At 40.5% G+C, this 22,614-nt stretch overlaps 1 protein-coding gene across 2 annotated transcripts in view; it reads left to right on the top strand.

Annotated features, from left to right (window-relative positions):
- Positions 1 to 16,603, top strand: part of rspo1 (R-spondin 1) — a 31,522-nt gene extending 14,919 nt beyond the window's left edge. For both annotated transcript variants that reach the window (XM_060920653.1, XM_060920654.1), the window contains one exon: positions 15,892 to 16,603. In XM_060920653.1, the coding sequence (XP_060776636.1) occupies positions 15,892 to 16,046 (155 nt within the window). In that variant the 3' untranslated portion in view covers positions 16,047 to 16,603. The remainder of the gene's footprint in view (positions 1 to 15,891) is intronic.
- Positions 16,604 to 22,614: the final 6,011 nt, after the last annotated feature.

Below are 22,614 nucleotides of genomic sequence, written 5' to 3' on the forward strand. Positions count from 1 at the left end.
GCTGCAATTGGCCGACATGGCTGCTGTAAAAATCACAGGGGGGCAGCTCTTGTATAACATCGGTGATTTACTGGTCTGCAGATCTCACGCTTTGTGTTGATTTGGCTGAGCTCTCACTCTTTCCCTCCCTTTTCCTGTAGCTTAATAAATAGGTTTGCACGAAAACAGAAATTGCTGAGCGAATCATTGCCTTTGTCAGACACCAGTGTTTAGGTTGGATTGAGGTAGCTCTAGTCACTGCTGTTGTAAATAAATAGAACCCCATTAGTGCTTTATCATAGGTGAGCTAATGGCTGTCCTACATGCTGAGCCTAAGGCTAGGATTCCACTCCTGCTTCGTGATGAGGGCCTTGCTCACTTTAAACTCATGTTAGCCTGCAAATAATCATTATCCAAATCTAAGATGGAGGCACATTGGGAACCTACTGCTACTAAATTCCTTTCGTGAGTAGGAGTGTTTTCTACAGAGTGAACAATATTACAGAAACCCTATTAAACTAGAATAAGTTATGCAAAACCAAAAATATGTGCCTGGAACTCTAGAAAATCTGCAGGAAAGTAGCCCAAATAATCACACGCAATAACTTATTTAGTGTTATGCCAGTCCCTTGTTCTACAATCATTGTAATTCAACTTATTATGCATTTTGTTGAAAATTCAAATTCCATTAAACCTGTGTTTAGAACTATGCTGCCAAAATAAGGCTTTAAAAAGGAAAACTTGATTAGACTATGAGAATACAGTATATCACTCGAATATTCAGTGAAGTACTTACCATGAAATTAAAGAGACTAAAGGTTATCATTTTTAAATATTAAAGTCCCTGTTTATTGTACAAGATATAAAATCATATTCATAATAATTGTATTACATTGTGTGAAAGTAATATTAAGTTTACAAAACCTTAATGATCATACATGAAACATTTCTGCAAACACAGCAGGCCATTTTCCAGAGTTGCCAACTTGTGTCCAAAAGTTATGTTGTTATATAATGTGGAGAAAGTTTTCAGAAATGCATGTATCCAGAAATGGGTTAAGCACGTGATTAAGTTGAATTTCTGGTGCACCTTTGAAGTTATGCAAATTCACTGCCAGAGTTTTCTGGAGTAGAAATGTCCAAGACAGGGCTTGCAGATCACTACCTTTAAAAACAAACAAGTAGTTGTCTTAAAACCCGAAGAAAATAAGGGATTTAAAAAAAAAGATTGAATGAAAAGATGATCACATTGTAATAAATATCTAATAGGTGTCGAGTATATTGCCAGCATGTTACTGCATGAATATTCTTAATTGCAAATCACATTAATCAATGCAAATTAAAACACACACACACACACACACACACACACACACACACACACACACACACACACACACCTTAAGGCCACAGAATATTAAATTGAGTCCATGTGATTGCAATGTGTGTGTGTTTATTTGGCTTTTGTCACACAATTGGTGGTAGACAGATGTAATTGCTGGAAGAGTTCACTATAAAAACAGCAAGCAAGCATATAATCCAAAATGTAAAGCAGAATCAAAAACAATGGACAGGCAAAGGTGAAGCAAAGAACAAACAGACTAGATAATGCAGAGACAAAAGCAGAATTCAAAACACAAAATGTGAGTCAAAAACCAGGAAGACAATATAACAAAAAGCTCGGTAAGGTCAGGACATGGCACTGGAACATGGGTTTAGGTGGAAGTTTGGGTTCTGGTTGGTCTTTGAATGGGGGTGAGGACACAGGTGGAGGCTTTGGTTCAGGCTTGGACTAGGTTATGGATGCAGGTGTAAGCTTAGGTATGGGTTTGACATAGGTTTGAGCATCATCTTGGGTTCAGGCATAGACTTAGACATGTGCGCAGACCCTGGCATAGGCATGGACTCAAAGATGGCCAAGGCTTGGGCTTCATTTGAGTGATGTTCTCATCCCTGCTGAAGCCAGACAGTGGAGCGATGACATCTTCGAAGCCAGGAGGTGCAACAGTCTCATCCTCACTAAAATCTGGGGCAGAGGCCAACAAGTTGGCCTTCTGGTGCTGGCTCTGGGGTGGAGGCCTCTCCACTTGCTGCTGCATCAGCCTCTTGGGATGAGCTCGGGAGCGAAGGCCTATCCCTCTGCGTCGGCTTCTGGAGAGAGCTTGGGAGCAAAGACCTCTCTCTCTGCGTCAGCCTCAGGAGTATCAGCCCTGCAAGAAATGTCTAGGGGATCCTCCTTCCCTAAAGCTTGGTACAGGTACCTTAGCATAGCACCAAATGACTTGATTTTGGAGGCATAGACTTTTTATTTTGAGTAGGTACTCAGCCCATCAGTGTGCTTGCCCAGTGAGCCAATATACCATGCACCCTACGCATATGTTCTTAGCATGCTTGGGCTCCAGCAGATCCTCATAGAAGAGGCTGCACTGCAGAAATCTGTTGAGTGGATACTCCACTCTATTGTAGGGTGCCAGTATGTTCAATCCTAGCCGCTGGAGAAACCATCTGGATCCACGCTGAAGGACTGAAACTTGGGCGTGGCATTGTGCAGCATGGCTGCATTCTTCCGCTACATCCATAGTTAGCCAAAGTAATGTCATGTAATTGACAGTAGATGGCTGTAATCGCTGGAAGAGTTTATTGTAAAAACAGCAAGCAGGCAAATAATCCAAAACGTAAGACAGAATCAAAAACAGTCGACAGGCAAAGGTCAAGCAGCACAATACAAACAGAATGAAGCAGAGACAAACAGACGAGGCAGAGACGAACAGAAACCAAAATATAAAACATGAGTTAAAAACCAGGAGAACAATATAACAAAAGGCTCGGTAAGGTCAGGTAGAAAGCAATGAGTGCATTATTGTGAGAGTTCAGCATCCTCATAAGTGCACACTGTGCTTTAATCTGGGACAGGTGCATATAATTAGTCCTTGAGGTGGGTGCTGCTCAGAGCGTGAATGCACATGGATGGGAGTGGAAGTTTGAAGTGCACCAGGTGCAAACGCGTGCAGATGTGACAGCTTTTAATTTGCTGTTTCAGATTGGTGATGTAATAAAATAATGCCAAAATTTTTGTTAAATTGAAAAAAAAAGTGACAGTGGTTTTAAGCTGACCAAGCACTCATCTGCTATGCTTACAGCTCATGCTATCAATTATTTATGTACAACCCTGATTACAAAAAAGTTGGGACACTGTGTAAAACATAAATAAAAACAGAATGTGAAGATTTGCAAATCATGGAAACCCTATATATCATTGAAAATAGTACAGAGACAACATATCAAATGTTGAAACTGAGAAATTTTATTGTCTTTTGAAAAATATATACTCATTTTGAATTTGATGTCAGCAACACATTACAAAAAAGTTGGGACAGGGGCAACAAAAGACTGAAAAAGTTGTGTAATGCTAAACAAACTAATTTGGTTAATTGGCAACAGATCAGTAACATGATTGGGAATAAAAAGAGCATCCCAGAGAGGTGAAGTCTCTCAGAAATAAAGATGGGAAGGGGTTCACCGCTCTGTGAAAGACTGCATGGGCAAACAGTGCAACAATTTAAGAATAACATTCCTCAATGTAAAATTGCAAAGAATTTGGGGATCACATCATCTATGGTACATAATATCATTAAAAGGTTCAGAGAATCTGGAGAAATCTCTGTATGCAAGAGACAAGGCTGAAAACTGATATTGGATGCCTGTGATCTTCAGGAGCTCAGGCAACACTGCATTAAAAGCAGACACGTGTCTGTAGTGGAAATCACTGCATGGGCTCAGGAACACTTCAGAAAACCACCGTCTGCGAAAACAGTTCACTAATGCATCCACAAATGCAAGTTAAAACCAAATATAAATAACATCCAGAAACACCACCACCTTCTCTGAGCCCGAGCTCTTTTACAATGGACTGAAGCGAAATGGAAAATTGTTCCAAGGTCTGACGAATCAAAAGTAGAAATTCTTTTTAGAAATCATGGACACCACATCCTCCAAGCTAAAGAGGAGATGGACCATCCAGCTTGTTATCAGCGCACAGTTCAAAAGCCGGCATCCATGATGGTATGGAGGTGCATTAGTGCACATGACATGAGTAGCTTGCACATCTGGGAAGGCATCATTAATGCTGAATGATATATACACGTTTCAGAGCAATATGCTGCCATTCAGACAAAATCTTTTTCAGGGAAGGCCTTCCTTCTTTCAGCAAGACAATGCCAAACTACTTTCTGCACTTATTAAAACTGCATGGCTCTGTAGTAAAAGAGTCCAGGTGCTAAACTGGCCTGCCTACAGTCCTGACTTATCTCCCATTTAAAACATTCGGCGCATTATGAAGCACAAAATACAACAAAGGAGACCCCAAACTGTTGAGCAACTGAAATTGTATATCAGGCAAAAATGGGACATCATTTCTCTTTCAGAACTACAGCAGTTGATCTCCTCAGTTCTCAAACATTTACAGAATTTTGTTAAAAGTAAAGGTGATGCAACACAGTGGTAAACATGTCCCTGTCCCAAATTTTTTAAAGTGTTGCTGACTTTAAATTCAAAATGAACATATATTTTTTCAGAAAACAATAAAACTTCTCAGCTTTGACATTTGAAATGTTGTTTTTGTACTATTTTCAATGAAATATCGGGTTTCCATGATTTGCAAATTATTGCATTCTGTTTTTATTTACAGTTTACACAGCATCCCAACTTTTTTAGAATTGGGGTTGCATTTAATCTTGGCTTTAAATGACATTTCATAATTTTTTAGTGTATTTAATGCACAAAACATACAGTTCAGTGTGACATACTATCAAATCAAAGTGTCTTTGGACTTAATATTATGCCCCCAGGCTGATATTGCATAAGAAAATGGTCAGAGTCATGTATAACAGAGACACAGCTCTGTTTTTGGCAAACTCCACTCTGTGTACTTATCGTGAAACTCATGAATAGAACTTAAGAATGGAGTTACATATGAATTCTCACTCCTCATGTACACAATTTCAGTATTAAATCCTCGCTGTATGTGCTTGATTGAACTCTGAATATGTGAATTTTATATAACAATCTAAAATGTGTTGCAACTCCTATTCCTTTCTTAGACAAAAATATGCATACGTATCAAAATTTGGAGAGCTTGATAACACCTGTATAATGCCTCTTTCATACTGAAGAACAGGGTTGGGCCTGGGTTATTTGACCAATGTTCAACCCTTCTTTTGTCAAGTCAAACCAGGTGAGTGAATTCTCCTCAAGTGCATTAAAACTAAAATAATGAACCTGATTTGAAAATGTAAGGAGTCGATACAATGTAATGTAGGGAGTATTACAGATATTTATTGTAAAATGTAGGGAGTAAAAGAAAAAAGTTGTCAGAAAAATAAATACTCAAGTAAAATACAGATACCTGAAAACTATAGTTAAGTACAGCAAGGAAGTATTTGTACTCCATTAGTTCCCACCTCTGAATCCTGGTCATGACAATTCAGATAGGACCTGGATCACAACCTGGGACAGATGCATAATAGTTAACTCACAGGTTGGTAATGTGAGGATATCTCTCTCTCTCTCTCTCTCTCTCTCTCTCTCTCACACACACACACACACACACACACACACACACACACACACACACACACACACACACACAGTTTCTTGATCACACATACTCTTCTTGGCTGCATGTTTCATAAGAAACGTTTTCTCTACACTGGTTTTACCTGACACTCCATACAAGTGAATAAAATATTCTGATTTGTTTGTGCATTTTTTGTGCATTGTTTGTGCATGCAAAATAAAATAAAAAAAAAATTCTGCTCAACCAGTTTTAGAAAAATTAACTGGTTTTAATGATGTCACATCACCCAGCACCCCATTAACATTAATATCTTAAGAAATAATGAAACAGGTTTATTTTGCTTGCACAAGTGATGTACAAATAAATCAAAATACTTTTATTCACTTTCTCATCATATGGGGTGCCAAGTTCACAGAGGTTTAGTTCACCACTCGTGTTTGTGTATACTCGCATGTGTTTGTAAATGTGTGCACATGAAACAGTGTGAGCTGGTGCTGCTACACATTATAATTTCATAAACACAGCAAGTATGTGGAGGAACGGAGCACATGGGCTAAGTGAATGGAGAGTAGTACCTACTGATAATAATCAATCAGCTGTGCGAGAACAGGCATGTGCTTCATTTCAGCTGCACACTTTTTGTTTTCACCCAGAACTCATGCATGTGCTAGGTAACTTTAGTGGAGAAAAAATGGCTCATGCACCTTGTCTTGTTTTAATGCGCTTGAAAATAAGCAAACTTTGTAAGTTTGTAGTGTGTGTGTGTGTGTGTGTGTGTGTGTGTGTTGAGTTTTGCCTGCAGGACAAAGCACTGAAAGCACTGTGCATCATCATTTACATGAGATTCATTAGTCCCGCCCTGGCTGTTAGTGATCCGGGTGGTGCAATTCACAATGAAATTGACCCAAGTTGACCCAAGTTTGACCCAAGTTGCAAAGCCGAGTCGGACATTGCGAGTTAACCCTTTCAAACACAAATCAACATGGGTATAAACCCTGGTTGGTCACTCGATGTAAAAGGGGTATGTGTATTCTTGACTTATGAGTAGGACACACCATTAGAGAAATTTGTACAATTCTGATCAATGTAGTTCATTAGATCACCAGAGCAGCTGTCTACATTAAAGAAGGAAAATGGTCATTTTTTTGGTCTTTTTATTCACAAATCACAAAGTTAAAATCATTAACCATGTGGATGTGTTTGTTTCCTAAAGTTTATTCAAGATTTCTAAAATGTCCAAATGCATGAAATGAGAGTAGGCAGTGCTCCCTTTAAAATATGTGTGCTGATCTGGGAAAACCTTCACATGGTCATTTTCTGTTATATGAAGTTCTGGAAACTACATAATTCCCTGAACTGAGATAGTTGTGCATGTGCCTAAGCCAGAAGAAAATTATATTACAGTCTGGTTACCCCCAAAAATGAAAAAGAGAAAATTGCAATGTTTATTTAAAGCAAGTACTATTTATTGGATTCAGATGCATTTAATTTAATATGCAATAAATAAAATGTTCAAATATGTAATATTTTATATTAATTCATTCATCTTCAGTAAACTCTTCATCCTTATCAGGGTGAAAAGGAAAAGAACATTGAGATAGCTGACTCAGGGGCAGAGGATTCATCACTAAATTAAAGGCAAGCTGTATTTTTATTACCAGTTCAAATAGCACCAAAATAGCACAGAGAAATGCTGGAAAGTGCTTCACAACAAACAATAAAAGTTTAAAGTTAATTGAAAAGAATAAATGTTATTCATGAGTAGGAATGAAGGAGCTGTTTATGCCAGTGAGGAAATTTATATGAATGGTACACTCCGGCATGTTGCATAATCAAATTTAGCAGAAAAACAGAAAAGAAAGAAAAAAGCTGATTGGTTTTAAAACAGTTATGTCATATATGCAGTACTGTGCACAAGCCTTAGGCACATGTAAAGAAATGCTGTAGGCCAAAAATGGCTTACAACATCATGAAATGAAATGTTTCAACATTAACAGCAGTAAGCCATAATAAATGAAACAAAGCCAACATTTGGTGTGAGATGACCCTTTGCTTAAAAAAAAATTGTAGTCTCAAGTACAATTAGTGCAGTTTTATAAGGAAATGAGTTGCTTTACTGAGTATCTTGCAGAACCAGCCACAGTTCTTCTGGACACTTTGTCACACCTGCTTCTTAATTTTGCAGAAAAAAGTGAAAAGTGGTCTCTTGTGTAATATGCTGCTCAGATACAAACATTTTTTGTAACATATAATTTTGTGCTGGAAAACAATCATTTGGAACTTTAAAATGTTTTTGTACTGACTAATATAGAAGTTATAAAATAGAAATCGATAACAAAGTTTGAATAACAAAAAATAGGGTGCCTAAGACTTTTGCACTGTACTTTATTTTTAACAGTTATTCCACAAAATTGAGTCGGATATGCGCTGATAGTGCTGAGTCGGCTATAAGCCATATACGATGAGACTGAGTGGGATAACTGTTTTATTCTATCCATGTTCACTGGATTTTGAGAAAAAGAGCATTTTTATTTTTATTTTTTGCAAATTTGATAAATAAAAACTTTATACAAAACGTCCAACAAAATCATTTTTGCTTAGAATGTAAACAAACTGGCAAAATGACAGTCGCAATTTGTGAAAAATGCTATAATAATATTTTTTTGGGTTTTGCTTTCGAATAGAGTTTTTATTTCATCCTCAGTTAGTTCAGTAACACAGTCTGCCATTTTCTTCTTCTTTAGGGTTTTTGGCAGGTGGGCACAACCAGCTGGGCTGGAATATGGAACAGGTGATGGGGGGGTATATTCTTTTAGCTATTTCTGTTTCTTTTAAATACTTGATAACAAAGTGATATATCTGACTTGATGCGCTCTGCCATTTTGTTTTTCTCTACTCGCAGTATATGAGCTGATATCCTAGTAATAGAGTAGCTAATCAGAGTGCATGATTGCTCATATCCAGTGAATATGGACAGAATTCAAATATATATATATGTATAAAATTTTTAGCATGTTATGCAATTAAATACTCGAAGTGACAATATTTTATGTGGAATTTGGGGGAAATGTTGCCAGTAGTTTATGGAATAAAACAAAAATGTTCAGGTTCCTCAAACACATAAATAGTAAAACCAGAGAAATTGATAATTTTACAGTGATCTCTTAATTTTTTCCAGGATATATCAAAGTCCTTCCCATGCCATGTGGCGCATAGGGCGGCGCCAATCTCTGTTTCCATAGCCCTCGGCCTCTCGCCTATTACATAGCTAGGGTTACAGTGGGGGGCTAGTCCTCTGGTAACCACAAGAGTTTGACTCCCCACTCACATCTGTATTGCAGCGTGCCTTGCAAGACGGAAGTAGGTACCATTTTTATGATGGTCTTTGGTATGACCCGACCATGAGTAGAACTCACAATCTCCCGATCGAGAGGTGGACATGCGAACTCACGATATATATATATATATATATATATATATATATATATATATATATATATATATAGGGGTTTTTCACCTGACGTCACAGGGTCACGTGACGCCCCGGTGTCTGCCATTTTGAAGGTCAAGCTAGCTAATGTCAACAACATAGTAGCTGGTATGTTACTGTAGCAATGTTTACGTTCAGTCATTTGGATGACTGTTAAAACCTTTCAGTCTCAAGTTTTTCCTTTACTGTATTTACTAGTTTACTGAGCTAGCGCGCTCGGGCAGGCTGGGAGCAAGCGCGCTAGCTCGGGCAGGCTGGGAGCTAGCGTGCTCGGGCAGGCTGGGAGCTAGCACGCTCGCTCCCAGCCTGCCCGAGCTAGCGCGCTCGCTCCCAGCCTGCCGGGAACGAGCGCGCTAGCTCCCAGCCTGCCCTAGCGCACTAGCTCCCAGCCTGCCGGGAGCGAGCGTGCTAGCTCCCAGCCTGCCCGAGCGCGCTAGCTCCCAGCGTGCCCGAGCTAGCGCGCTAGCTCCCAGCCTACCCGAGCTAGCGCGCTAGCTCCGTAAACTAGTAAATACAGTAAAGGAAAAACTTGAGACTGAAAGGTTTTAACAGTCATCCAAATGACTGAACGTAAACATTGCTACAGTAACATACTAGCTACTATGTTGTTGACATTAGCTAGTGCTAACAGCTAGCTGCTAGTACACTGCTACAACTACACCGACCCTAATAATACAATTCTTGGTCATTGCCTGGTAACAGCAAATTTATAACGGGCCATGTCTCAACAGACTAAGAAGTTATTTCAATGACATTTAATAACATTTTGTTTATCCTGAGGACCGAAAGTAAATGAAAATGTGAACAAACCTTAGCTGTAATAAGATGGCGACCACCGGCTCCAGGGACGACCCGCTGATGTAGGCATGTTACCCAGCCTGACACAAAATATTTGTAGGCATCCAAACTCTTATACACTTTCAGATCAATACCTGTGTATGGCGATGGGTTTTTAACGACATAGGTATACAGATCATGTGGGCCGAAGTCAGGTAAAGACGAGGGCTTCGTGTACTTCCGTACGTCAGTGAACAATCCTGGTGGAAGCAGGTAAACGTCGTTCTCTAAGCCTGCTAACCTCAATTTTTGCAAATACCTCTCCCTCTGCTCGCCCTGTAAATGCCCTACGTCACTGGATAGTGAAGGTGTTTTCTGCATCTCGCTCCTTTTTCTTTTATGTTTTTCGTTTGTCGCCTTCCTCGCATTCAAACTGATTCGAGCCGTGACCTCCAAAATGGCAGCCTCACATGACTTGGTCACGTGGGTGAAAAACCTCTATAGATACAAACACACACACACACACACACACACACACACACACACACACACACACACACACACACACACAGTTCTGTTGAGGTTCTGGGTTCGAGCCTCACGGCTGATGGGGGCCTTTCTGTGTGGAGTTTGCATGTTCTCCCCATGTCTGCATGGGTTTCCTCCGGGTGCTCCGGTTTCCCCCACAGTTCAAAAACATTCGGTTAGGTTAACATGAAGTGCCCTTGAGCAAGGTACCTAACCCCCAACTGCTCCCTGGGTGCTGTGGCATGGCTGCTGACTGCTCTGGGTATGTGTGTGTGCTCACTGCTCACTTATGTGTGCATGCATGTGTTCACTGCTTCAGATAGGTTAAATGCAAAGGAGGAATTTCACTGTGCTTGAGTGTGCATGTGAGAAATAAAGGCTTCTTCTTCTTCTTCTTCTTCTACTTACGTGGACTTCTAATAGTAATAAACAAGCCTAGGTCTAGATCTAGCATATTTTATGGTGTTTAGCTTAGTCTACATTATCAGTACATAACAAACATACTAAAATATATTGTTTCCAAAGCCCACATCCAGATGTACATTTTAACATTCATATATTTGCCATTTGGCATGTTTTTTTGTAGTGTAGTAGAACTGCTAAGTGTGACATGCTTGTGTACGTACCAGTAGGCTGTACTGAGTAGGGCCAGGCCATGAAACCTGTTAAAATCTGTACTGTCTAGACCAAAGTTCTGTCCATGTTATGGCAACTTACAGACTTGTTGAATGTTCACTTGAGTATGCTGAGGCTAGATGTACAACCCCGATTCCAAAAAAGTTGGGACAAAGTACAAATTGTAAATAAAAATGGAATGCAATGATGTGGAAGTTTCAAAATTCCATATTTTATTCAGAATAGAACATAGATGACATATCAAATGTTTAAACTGAGAAAATGTATCATTTAAAGAGAAAAATTAGGTGATTTTAAATTTCATGACAACAACACATCTCAAAAAAGTTGGGACAAGGCCATGTTTACCACTGTGAGACATCCCCTTTTCTCTTTACAACAGTCTGTAAACGTCTGGGGACTGAGGAGACAAGTTGCTCAAGTTTAGGGATAGGAATGTTAACCCATTCTTGTCTAATGTAGGATTCTAGTTGCTCAACTGTCTTAGATCTTTTTTGTCATATCTTCCGTTTTATGATGCGCCAAATGTTTTCTATGGGTGAAAGATCTGGACTGCAGGCTGGCCAGTTCAGTACCCGGACCCTTCTTCTACACAGCCATGATGCTGTAATTGAAGCAGTATGTGGTTTGGCATTGTCATGTTGGAAAATGCAAGGTCTTCCCTGAAAGAGACGTCTTCTGGATGGGAGCATATGTTGCTCTAGAACCTGAATATACCTTTCAGCATTGATGGTGTCTTTCCAGATGTGTAAGCTGCCCATGCCACACGCACTAATGCAACCCCATACCATCGGAGATGCAGGCTTCTGAACTGAGCGCTGATAACAACTTGGGTCGTCCTTCTCCTCTTTAGTCCGAATGACACGGCATTCCTGATTTCCATAAAGAACTTCAAATTTTGATTCATCTGACCACAGAACAGTTTCCACTTTGCCACAGTCCATTTTAAATGAGCCTTGGCCCAGAGAAGACGTCTGCGCTTCTGGATCATGTTTAGATACGGCTTCTTCTTTGATCTATAGAGTTTTAGCTGGCAACGGCGGATGGCACGGTCAATTGTATTCACAGATAATGTTCTCTGGAAATATTCCTGAGCCCATTTTGTGATTTCCAATACAGAAGCATGCCTGTATGTGATGCAGTGCCTTCTAAGGGCCCGAAGATCACGGGCACCCAGTATGGTTTTCCGACCTTGACCCTTACGCACAGAGATTCTTCCAGATTCTCTGAATCTTTTGATGATATTATGCACTGTAGATGATGATATGTTCAAACTCTTTGCAATTTTACACTGTCAAACTCCTTTCTGATATTTCTCCACTATTTGTCGGCGCAGAATTAGGGGGATTGGTGATCCTCTTCCCATCTTTACTTCGCCTTTAATACAGTTATTCCCCACAGGCTAGTTCAAAAACTGAGTGACCTGGGCTTAGGCAGTTTACTGTGCACTTGGATATTGGATTTCCTAAGTAACAGACCACAGAATATCAGGACTGGACTTTACACATCATCCACTCTCATCTTGAACACAGGCACACCACAGGGGTGTGTCCTCAGCCCCCTTCTCTACTCCCTCTTCACCCATGACTGTTATCCCATCCACACCAGTAACATCATTGTCAAATTTGCTGATGATACCACCATAGTGGGAATGATAACTAACAACAATGAGACAGCCTACAGGGAGGAGGTTCAGCACTTGACAAAATGGTGTTCAGACAATAACCTGGACTTAAACATTTCAAAAACTAAGGAAATGATAGTGGACTTTAGGAGATCAAGGCACACCGAACACTCTGCCCTCTGCATACACTGTGAGGAGGTGGAGAAGGTAGAGACCTTCAAGTTCCTTGGTGTCCACATCTCGGCTGATCTCACCTGGACCACAAACATCTCTCACCAGGTGGGGAAAGCCCAACAGAGGCTTTACTTCCTTAGGAAGTTAAAGCAAGCTTGCCTCCCTCGCCACCCACTGATCAACTTTTATCGATCTGCAATAGAGAGCCTCCTGACCTACTGTTGTATGGTGTGGTTTTCCAGCTGCACTGCGGAGGACAGGAAGGACCTGCAGCGGGTGGTGAGGGCAGCAAAGCACATAATTGATACACCAGTACCTCCCCTCAAAAACATTTACACTGACCAACTACAAAAGAAGGCCAGCTGTATTTTAAAGGACCATACCCACCGTGGACATCATCTGTTCTCCCTACTGCCCTCTGGAAGCAGATACAGACTCATCAGAGCTGCATCAAACAGACTACAAAACAGCTTCTACCCTCAAGCTGTCAACAAACACCCTCCCCCAAGGAAAATGCCTATTTATTGCTTTTATGTCTATTTATTGTTTCTTTTTGTGTTATTTTGTTCTTATGCATCTATTTTATTCCCTGTTCCTTGCATTTTGCACTGCCAGTACCGAGAGCTGCTGAACTGCATTTCAATAAATTTCTATCTATCTATCTATCTATCTATCTATCTATCTATCTATCTATCTATCTATCTATCTATCTATCTATCTATCTATCTATCTATCTATCTATCTATCTATCTAAATCTATAGGATTTTTCTAACTGAATGGCCTTGAGCTAGAAAAAGTGTTAGGAGAAATAACAGGTACACAGAGCTTTCATACTAATCTGATATAAAATGTGCTCCACACACATGGGAATGCTTTGTTGGCATCCAGTCTTCCCATTTAACTGCAGCTTGCCATTTTTCTCGTCATTGTGGGTTCACCGGGAAGTGGTGAAAAGTTAAACCAGGCTTATCTCCACATCTCTTATGACAGCCAAAAGCACTACAAGTCCCTGACATTGTTCTTTTAGATGTAACTTCTACAAGTTTATCTGTCGATGTTTACTGAATTGGGCTAACAATCGCTCATGTACACTTGTGGTGGTCATTGTCAAACATAAAGCTTGCCCAACAATATGGCAGAATAAACGACCCTGCAGTTATGATGACGTTTTACTGGGAAATATGCCACTCATATTTTTCATACAAACTACATAGATGAATTGTTTTGATAAATTTGAGTACTTTTTGTTTGTGAATGTGTCTATATAATAAAAAGAACATCACATGTTGGCTTGAAGATATTAAGTTTATCTTCTCGTGTTGAAAAACTCACATTCTTTACCTGAAATACATTGCGGATCTGAGTGACATAATTCCTGATATTTCACTCTGATGACGTCACTCCCAGTGTTTTCCAACTGACTTGATGTGCGTTGTCAAAATGGTGAGCAGGTTCAAAATTAAAATTCTTTTGATTAACTTGCACAGTTTTTGTGGATGTGTCCATATAATATAAAGAACATTACACAGTGGCACGAAGATATGAAGTTTATCTTCTCGTGTTGAAAATATTTTCACTCGTTCGCTTCACTCACTTGTGAATATGTTCATCACTCAAAGATAAACTTCATATATTTGCACCACTGTGTAATATCCTCTATGTATTATGACAGCTTTTATAGAATATAGAATTTTTATAAATATAGACAAATTATATTAATGTGCTGTATGTTTAAAGGGATATTTTTCTTAGTCTTTTCTTATTATTTTTCACTTTTGAGTGTAATCAGAAATTAAAGATGCTATAAACATTATTTGTCAATTTGTCGATGAAACATACAAAAGAGAAACATATCTCAGTTCAGGGAGATATCTAGTTTTCAAAACTAATGTATACTATAAAGTAAAAATAGAAAGAAATTCACCATATGAAGAGCTTTTCCAACACATCAATCAGTTTGGGACTTATATGTGATAGGGATGTATGAAGCACAGATCTGGAATAATGAATTAAAAGAGATACATCACATCCTTATCACTTGGAGAACAGTAGATACTGTTGCTGCTTATATAATTGTTTTTTTTTTTTTTTGGGGGGGGGGGGGGGGGGTTGTTTGTTTTTTGTGAAAACCATTCCCCACCACTAAAGTCAGCAGACTGCTATCAAGACACAGAACAGACAAAGGTTTTTTTTTTTTTTTTGGCTATGTGCAATATAAGGCCTTCAGAGAACAGTACACCAGGTTGAGGAGTACAGAGTGGCTGTAATGCTCATGTCATCAAACTTGGAGCAAATGCTCTCCAGCACCATACAAGTGTTGACTTGGTTTCCAGGGAACATCTAGAATCACAACACCAACTTCATAACAATCATCAGTCAGCACAGAGGCCCTGACTTCCCTTTACAGTAGTGCTGGTGAGGCTGGGGCCTGTGCTCCTTCCTTGTGTATTTGACCACATTGTGACTGAAGTGATTCTTGGATCTTAACCAGCCTTGTTCACATGTTACATTGTGCATATGAGTCTGCTTCTATACGTATAACTTCTGAGCACCATTGTAATAACATTTAAAACAATTCATCACAGAATATCCTAATGTTATCATAATCAGGCCTTTCACATTCATACTTTGTAATAGTTCCCTTTCTGACCCTGTTACTCTTAAAGCCTTTCTAATGGATGTTTGTACTGATGAAGTGGTTATGCACTTAAAATAAGTGACAGATGCATACACACACAAAGCTTTGTTGGAAGAGAGTGTGAGAAGGAGAACTGTTCGTAAAGCAGCTCACCTCCAGTGCAGGGTATTAGGGTGTCAGGTTCTTGATTATTATTGTCTGGGCCATGGTTATGGTTTATAGCCTGCTGTTGTATGTCTGCTGTCAACTTTGAACTGTGCTGTTTTGCATCATGATGGCATTTAGAAAAAGTGTTGTGTGTGCACTCCTTCTTTAGAAACAAAGTTGATTAAAATTAAAATATTTTGCATTTGAAAAAATGTCACAGTTAATTGGACTCTTTACTTGACTAATATATAATTGTTAAAAATACATTTTGGCAATAGTAAATTCAGTGCTCTAAAGATATGAATTTGCTTATCTTATTCAGGAGACAAAGGGACAGCACCTAAGAACCAAGGAACATTAAATGGCAAAAACCGTGGTCGGGACTCAAAGGAAAGTAATAAAGGGGGAGGTAAGAGGAGAAAGACCCAAAGTCCAGCTACTACTGCTCCATCAATGATAACAAGCACCATCATTTGACTTGACAGTGGCATATGGTGGACTAAAAAATGGAAAGAAGATAGTCCACCCTGAAAGGCTGCTGAGTGTTACTTAATTGTGACATTATCAGACTGATGTTGAAAAGGAATAATAATGCTGCTGCACATTCATGAAAATGCTCAAAGGGAACTGGAGGATTACTGCAATAAGTAATAAAATGTGTACTGTTTTATGTTAGACATAGGGAAAAGATGTTTGTTCATGCAATTGGAAGCACTTTGAAAGACTGACCTTATGAAGGATCATTATTTTGTCTATAGTGTTTTGTGAGTGAAATGCTTTGTATGTCCTGTTGTCATATTTGGCTAAAGACTTCTTTACCCAAATTATGAAAGACACATCAAATGAACGCTTCATTCAATAAGCTGACTTATCCACATTTACAATACATTACCCTATTGCTCTTTTCCAACTCTTACATTGATTCACTTTCTAGTGTTGCCTCTGCTTTATTTTGTGAAAGGTACCAATCAAAAGCAGGAACTGATACACTTCTTCTCTTTATATTTCTGTTGTATCATGAAACCGAAACAAATCACTGGAACTAATTTCTGTTTTTATTATAAAACTATATTTCCCTCTATTTTTAAAAGCATTTTGGACAAAATTATTAAAATTCCTCAACAACAGGACGTCTAAAGACAGGACAACCTTAATCCTTGGTTTCTTAGACAAAACTTTTTTTCACTTTTAGCTGTCTATGTATAACAAATGGCTGATCAAAGAGAATAATAATCCATACACAGAGTAATGAATGCATATTTGATTTGGCTAAGAGCCGTGAACTGTGTTTGTGTTCAGAGAGAAAGATGGATAAACAGTGTGTGAATGATCAGAAGAGTTTGTGAGGAATTGCATGTAACATACACCTGTATTGGGTCAGACTACGGGTGAGTGTGTGTACGTGCATCTGTGTGTGAATGTGTGTGTGTGTGAGAGAGAGAGAGAGAGAGAGAGCGAGAGAGAGAGAGAGAGAGAGAGGGGGGACAATAGGAACATTGTACAAACACATTATTTCATAGCCTTTACACAGTACATGTGGAAATCTGCATACCACAGTACATATGGCAATATACCACATGTCTCATCAGTTATTATACATATCTGCATCTTTGCAACAGGTTCAGCTATATTTAGCAAATAATCCATGAAGTTCAGAAATATTCAGCATTATCAGAGAAGGCAATGCTCTAGCACATAAGTGATGCATTTCTACTTACACTGACAGTTTTTGTATCAAATTTTTATTATTGAGCATGAACATTCCTGATGTGGTGTCTTACTGAAATTGTCTACTTCAGTGTATGTTGATCATGATTACTTAATACAATATTAATACAATATACATTATGTTATTGTATATCTTATTATTTGAAATTCCTGCATAAAATAAAATCTAGATATTACATTTTGCAAGATCACAGTCTTCAAGTCGTCTTATTCTGCATGACCATATAGACATCCAGTTTCCTTCCAAGCATATTCTGGATTTTTTAAAAATTATGTTAATTTTTTTTTTTTAATATTACAACCCCAAATGAGAAAAAAGTTGAGGCAGTATGGAAAATGCAAATTAAAAAAAGAAAACAGTGATTTCTAAATTTGCTTTGACTTGTATTTCATTGCAGAGTATGAACCCAAGATATTTCATGTTTTGTCTGGTCAACTTCATTTCATTTGTTAATATACATCTGTTCCTGCATTTCAAGCCTGCAACACATTCCAAAAAAACTTGGGATGGGGCAACTTAGGACTAGTAATGAGGTAAAACAATTAAATAATGATGTGATTTGAAATAGGTGATGTCAACAGATGATTGTAATCACGATTTGGTACAAAATTAGTATCCAGGAAAGGCCTAGTCTTTGAGAAGCAAAGATGAGCCAAAGATTTCGTGTTTGTCAACAAATGCATGAGAAGAGTATTTAAATGTTTGAAACCAATTTTCCTTAAAGAAAGATAGGAGGGATTTGGATCTCTCTCTCTCTCTCTCTCTCTCTCTCTCTCTCTCTCTGATGCATAATATTATTAAACAATTCAAGGAATCTGGAGGAATTTTGGTGTGTGAAGGGCAAGGGCACTAGCCTAAGCTGAACACCTGTGATCACTGATCCTTCAGACAGCACTGCATCTAGAACCAATCATCTAGAGCTGGTATAACCACATGGGCTCTGGATTCATTTGGCAAACCTTTGTTTGTCACTACAATACAGAGTTACATCCACAAATGCCAGTTAAAATTTTACATATTTTTCAAGGACATTTCAACAAGTGTGGTGCCCCCTAGCACTTGGGCTCAAACACAGACTTGGGAGATGGAAGTTCAGTGTAAAAACAAGTGCTCTTTTATTTACATGAGTGGCAGGGAGTGGAGAAAAGGGAGTGAGGTTGTGAGATGTTGGTGATTTATCATGTCATGGTGTGATAATGTCCCTTTGAGGCTGTGTAGGCTCCAGTGCTTGGGAGAGGCGTTGGGGAGGAGAGCCGCTTCCGTTTGAAGATGGGTGAGTGTTGTCAGAAATGGAATTTGTCAGCAGACACATAGAGCAGAACAGACTTGTTATTTCCTTCCACCATCCTCCTACTCACCCAACTGGCAAAGCAGCGTCCTTTTGTATCCTCCCCGTGCCTCGTGGAGGATGATTGAGGACCCTGATTAGCAAGCTCCAGTCATGCTGTATTAGATGTCCCCACCCCTCGGCTATGTGCACATTGTTTACAAACTTTGACAGCATGGCAAGGTGTGCTTGTAATCTTGTGCGCAAAAGCTGCAGGCCTGCTGTTGTCACAGTACCCCCCTTGGCTCTGAGCGCTCTGTTGTTGGGGTCTGAGCCCAGAGCGTGTCTCTTCTGGAGAGGCCATCAGCATTTCTGTGGTGTACTCCCACTCAATGTTGGACCTGGAATGAGAAGTCCTGTAGGGACATAAACCATTAAGTTATTCAACTGTTTGAGTCATTTACCTTTGCCATCCTTTGCAAGGGTGCATGATCTATAATGAGAGTGAAATGATGACCAGTTAAATAGTATTGTAGCTCCTCTATGGCCCATTTGATGGCCAGGGCTTCTTGTTTCATGGCGTCATATTGTTGCTCAGTGTGGTCAGTTTTCTGCTCATGTATACGATGGGGTGTCTTTTCTATCAAACTCCTGGGAGAGGATGGCACCCAGGCTGGTCTTGGAGGCATCGGTATGCACCTGGACGGGTTGTGAGAAGTCCAGATTTTGGAGCACTGGTTCGCTGGTGAGGGATGCTTTCAGCATGGAGAAGGCCTGCTCTGCTTCCACTGTCCAATGGACTTTATCTGGTTCACCTTTCCTGGTTAAGTCTGAGAGGGGAAGGCTATAGAGAAGAAGTTAGGCACAAATCTTTTGTAGTACCCTGCCAAGCTCAAGAAAGCACGTACCTGGTGCTTCGTTGCAGGACAGGGGTAGTATTTCACAGCCTTGATCATTTTGTCTTGGGGATTCAGGAGGCCCTGTCTGATGCAACTGCATAGGTACTGTGCTTCAGTGAGTCCCAGATGGCATTTCTGGGGGTTGGCCATCAGTCAGACTACAAGCAGCACCTGTTGGATCTGGTGTATGTGCAGTGGCTGAAGACCTCATTGAGTTATGCGGCCATGTAGGGCTGATGGGGTTGCAGGAGGATATCCATTGGGTGCTGGAAAGTCACTGGTGCCCTGTGTAGGCTGAAGGAGAGAAACTGGTAATGCCAGTGGCCCGTGTGGTACTGAATGCTGTCTTTGGTCTGGAGCTGGGAGTAATGGCCACTTGCCAATATCCTTTTGTGAGGTCTAGTGTAGAGATGAAGCAGGCTCTCCCCAGGCACTTGATGAAATCATTTACTCAGGGCATGGGGTAGCTGTCAAACTCCAAGACTTGTTTCAGCTTATTGAAGTCATTCCATAGTTGCAGAGACCCACCAGGCTTAGGGACTACAACTATGGGCCTGGACCACAGGCTGGTTGACTCCTCAAATACCCCAGATTGAAGCAACTGGGCTACTTCAGCCTTTATAGCCTGGCGGTGAGCCTCTGTGACCCGGTAGCACTTTTTTCAAATTACCTACCCCAGTGGTGTCTTGATCTCATGTTGGAATAAATGCATCCACCTGGGCTCTACTGAGAACATGTCCCTGAACTGGTTCTCCAGTTCTCAGAGCTCCTGCTTCTGGGCTGGCATAAGCTCCTCTGCATGGTGGACCCACTCACTGGTTGGGGTGTGAAGGATAGAGAGGGCTGAGAGAGCACTGGTACAGGTTCAATCCACTTTTTCAGAAGGTTAATATGGTGCAGCTTGTCTGAGGGCCTCTTACCTGGCTGCTGCACATGGTACTTTACTGGGCTTACTCTCTCTGTAATGGTGTAGGGGCCTTGCCAATGCGCCAGGAACTTGCAGGTGCTCCTGGGAATGAGGAGGAACACTCTGTCCCTCAACTGGAACTCTCAGGTCTGTGCAGGGTAGTTGTAAGCCTGTTGTTGTTCCCTCTGTGCCACCTGCATGTGCTCCTTTACAATGGGAGCCACCTGCTCTATTTGGCCTTGTAGGTCTTACACATCTTTGACAACTAGTGGAATGGTGTGGGCTTGTTCTCCCAAGATTATTTGACCACATCTAGCAGGTCCCTGGGTCTTCATCTGTACAGGCACTTTAATGATGTGAACCTTCTTGAGGCCTGTGGGATCCACTGAATGGCAAAGATCATGTAGGGTAAGAGTAGGTCCCAGTTGTAGCCTTCCTCGTCTATGAATTTTTATAGCAGCCTTTTCAGAGCCTGATTGAATCTTTTAATGAACCCATCTGTCTGCAGGTAATAAACCAAGGTTTTTAGATGTTTTACCTGCAGCAGCCAGCATAGGTCTAACATGAGCTTGGACATAAGTGGTGTACCCTGGTTAGTGAGGAGGTCCTTACAGATGCCAACCTGGCTGAAGAGGGTCATGAGCTCACAGGCAATGTTTTTGTAGGTGACTTTCCACAGGGGGATGGCCTCAGGATATCTGGTGGCATAATCCATGATGACCAAAATGTATTTGTGAACACGGGCAGACTGTGGGAGTGCCCCATCAGGTCCATACCCACCTGTTCAAAGGGGACCCAATGATGGGCAGGGGGATGAGAGGTGCCAGGGCTGGCTTATAAGGAGTAGTTTTTTGGCACAGGGGGCACCTCCACCCCTCAGCCACCATGCCCGGCCAGTGGAACCAGTCTCAGATTTTTTTCCAGCACATTTTGTTGTCCCAAATGGCCACCTAGCAGGTGGATGTGGGCCAGGTGCATGACAGTGTCGATCTTTAAGTGGGGCATGACAAGGAGTTCACAGGGCTTTCCACAGCTGTCACAATGGTAGTATCAGAGCCAATTTCTGACCAGAAAGTAGTCCGCAGGAAGCATCTGGTTGGGGTTGGGGTTCTCTCTGTCAATCTATAGCACCTGGCCCCAGCAGTGCTTTAGCCTTCTTCAGTTCTGTCAAAGCTCCCTTCTCTGGCAAGCTGACCACACATAACAGAAAGAGAATTAGAGGGAGCATGGGCCTCGCCTTCTGACCGGGCTTCAGCATCTACAGTGCCTTGCAAAAGTATTCATACCCCTTGAACTTTTTCACATTTTTCCACCTTACAACCATGAACTTAAAAGTTTTTTATTGAGATTTTATGTGATAGACCAACACAGAGTAGCACATAATTGTGAAGTGAAATGAAAATGATAAATGGTCTTCAAAATTTTAAACAAATAAAAATCTGAAAAATGTGGTGTACATTAGTATTCAGCCCCCTGTACTCTGATGCCTCTAAATACAATCCAGAGCAATCAATTGCCTTCAGAAGTCATCTAATTAGTTAGAGTCCTACTGTGTGTAATTTACTCTCAGCATAAATACACTTGTTCTGTGAAGGCCTCAGTGGTTTGTTAAAGAACACTGAAGAACAAACAGCATCATGAAGACCAAAGAACTCACCAGACAGGTCAGGGATAAAGTTCTGAAGAAGTTTAAAGCAGGATTAGGTTATAAAAAAATATCCCAAGCTCTGAACATCTCAAGAAGCACTGTTCAATCCATCATTCAAAAATGGAAAAAGTATGGCACAACTGCAAACCTACCAAGACATGGCCATCCACCTAAACTGACAGAGCGAGCAAGGAGAGCACTGGTCAGAGAAGCAGCCAAGAGGCCCATGATCACTCTGGAGGAGCTGCAGAAATCCACAGCTTAGGTGGGAGAATCTGTGCACAGGACAACTATAAGTCGTACACTCCACAAATCTGGCCTTTTTGGAAGAGTGGCAAGAAGAAAGCCATTGTTGAAAGACAGGCATAAGAAATGTAGGGGGCACAACAAACATGTGGAAGAAGGTGCTTTGGTCAGATGAGACCAAAGTTGAACTTTTTGGCCTAAACGCAAAGCACTATGTGTGGCGGAAAACTAACACTGCTCATCACCCTGCACACACCATCCCCACTGTGAAACATGGTGGTGGCAGCATCATGCTATGGGGATGCTTTTCTTCAGCAGGGACAGGGAAGCTGGTCAGAGTTGATAGGAA

Source organism: Neoarius graeffei, chromosome 5 (genome assembly GCF_027579695.1).
Source record: "Neoarius graeffei isolate fNeoGra1 chromosome 5, fNeoGra1.pri, whole genome shotgun sequence".
Taxonomy (NCBI): Eukaryota; Metazoa; Chordata; class Actinopteri; order Siluriformes; family Ariidae; genus Neoarius; species Neoarius graeffei.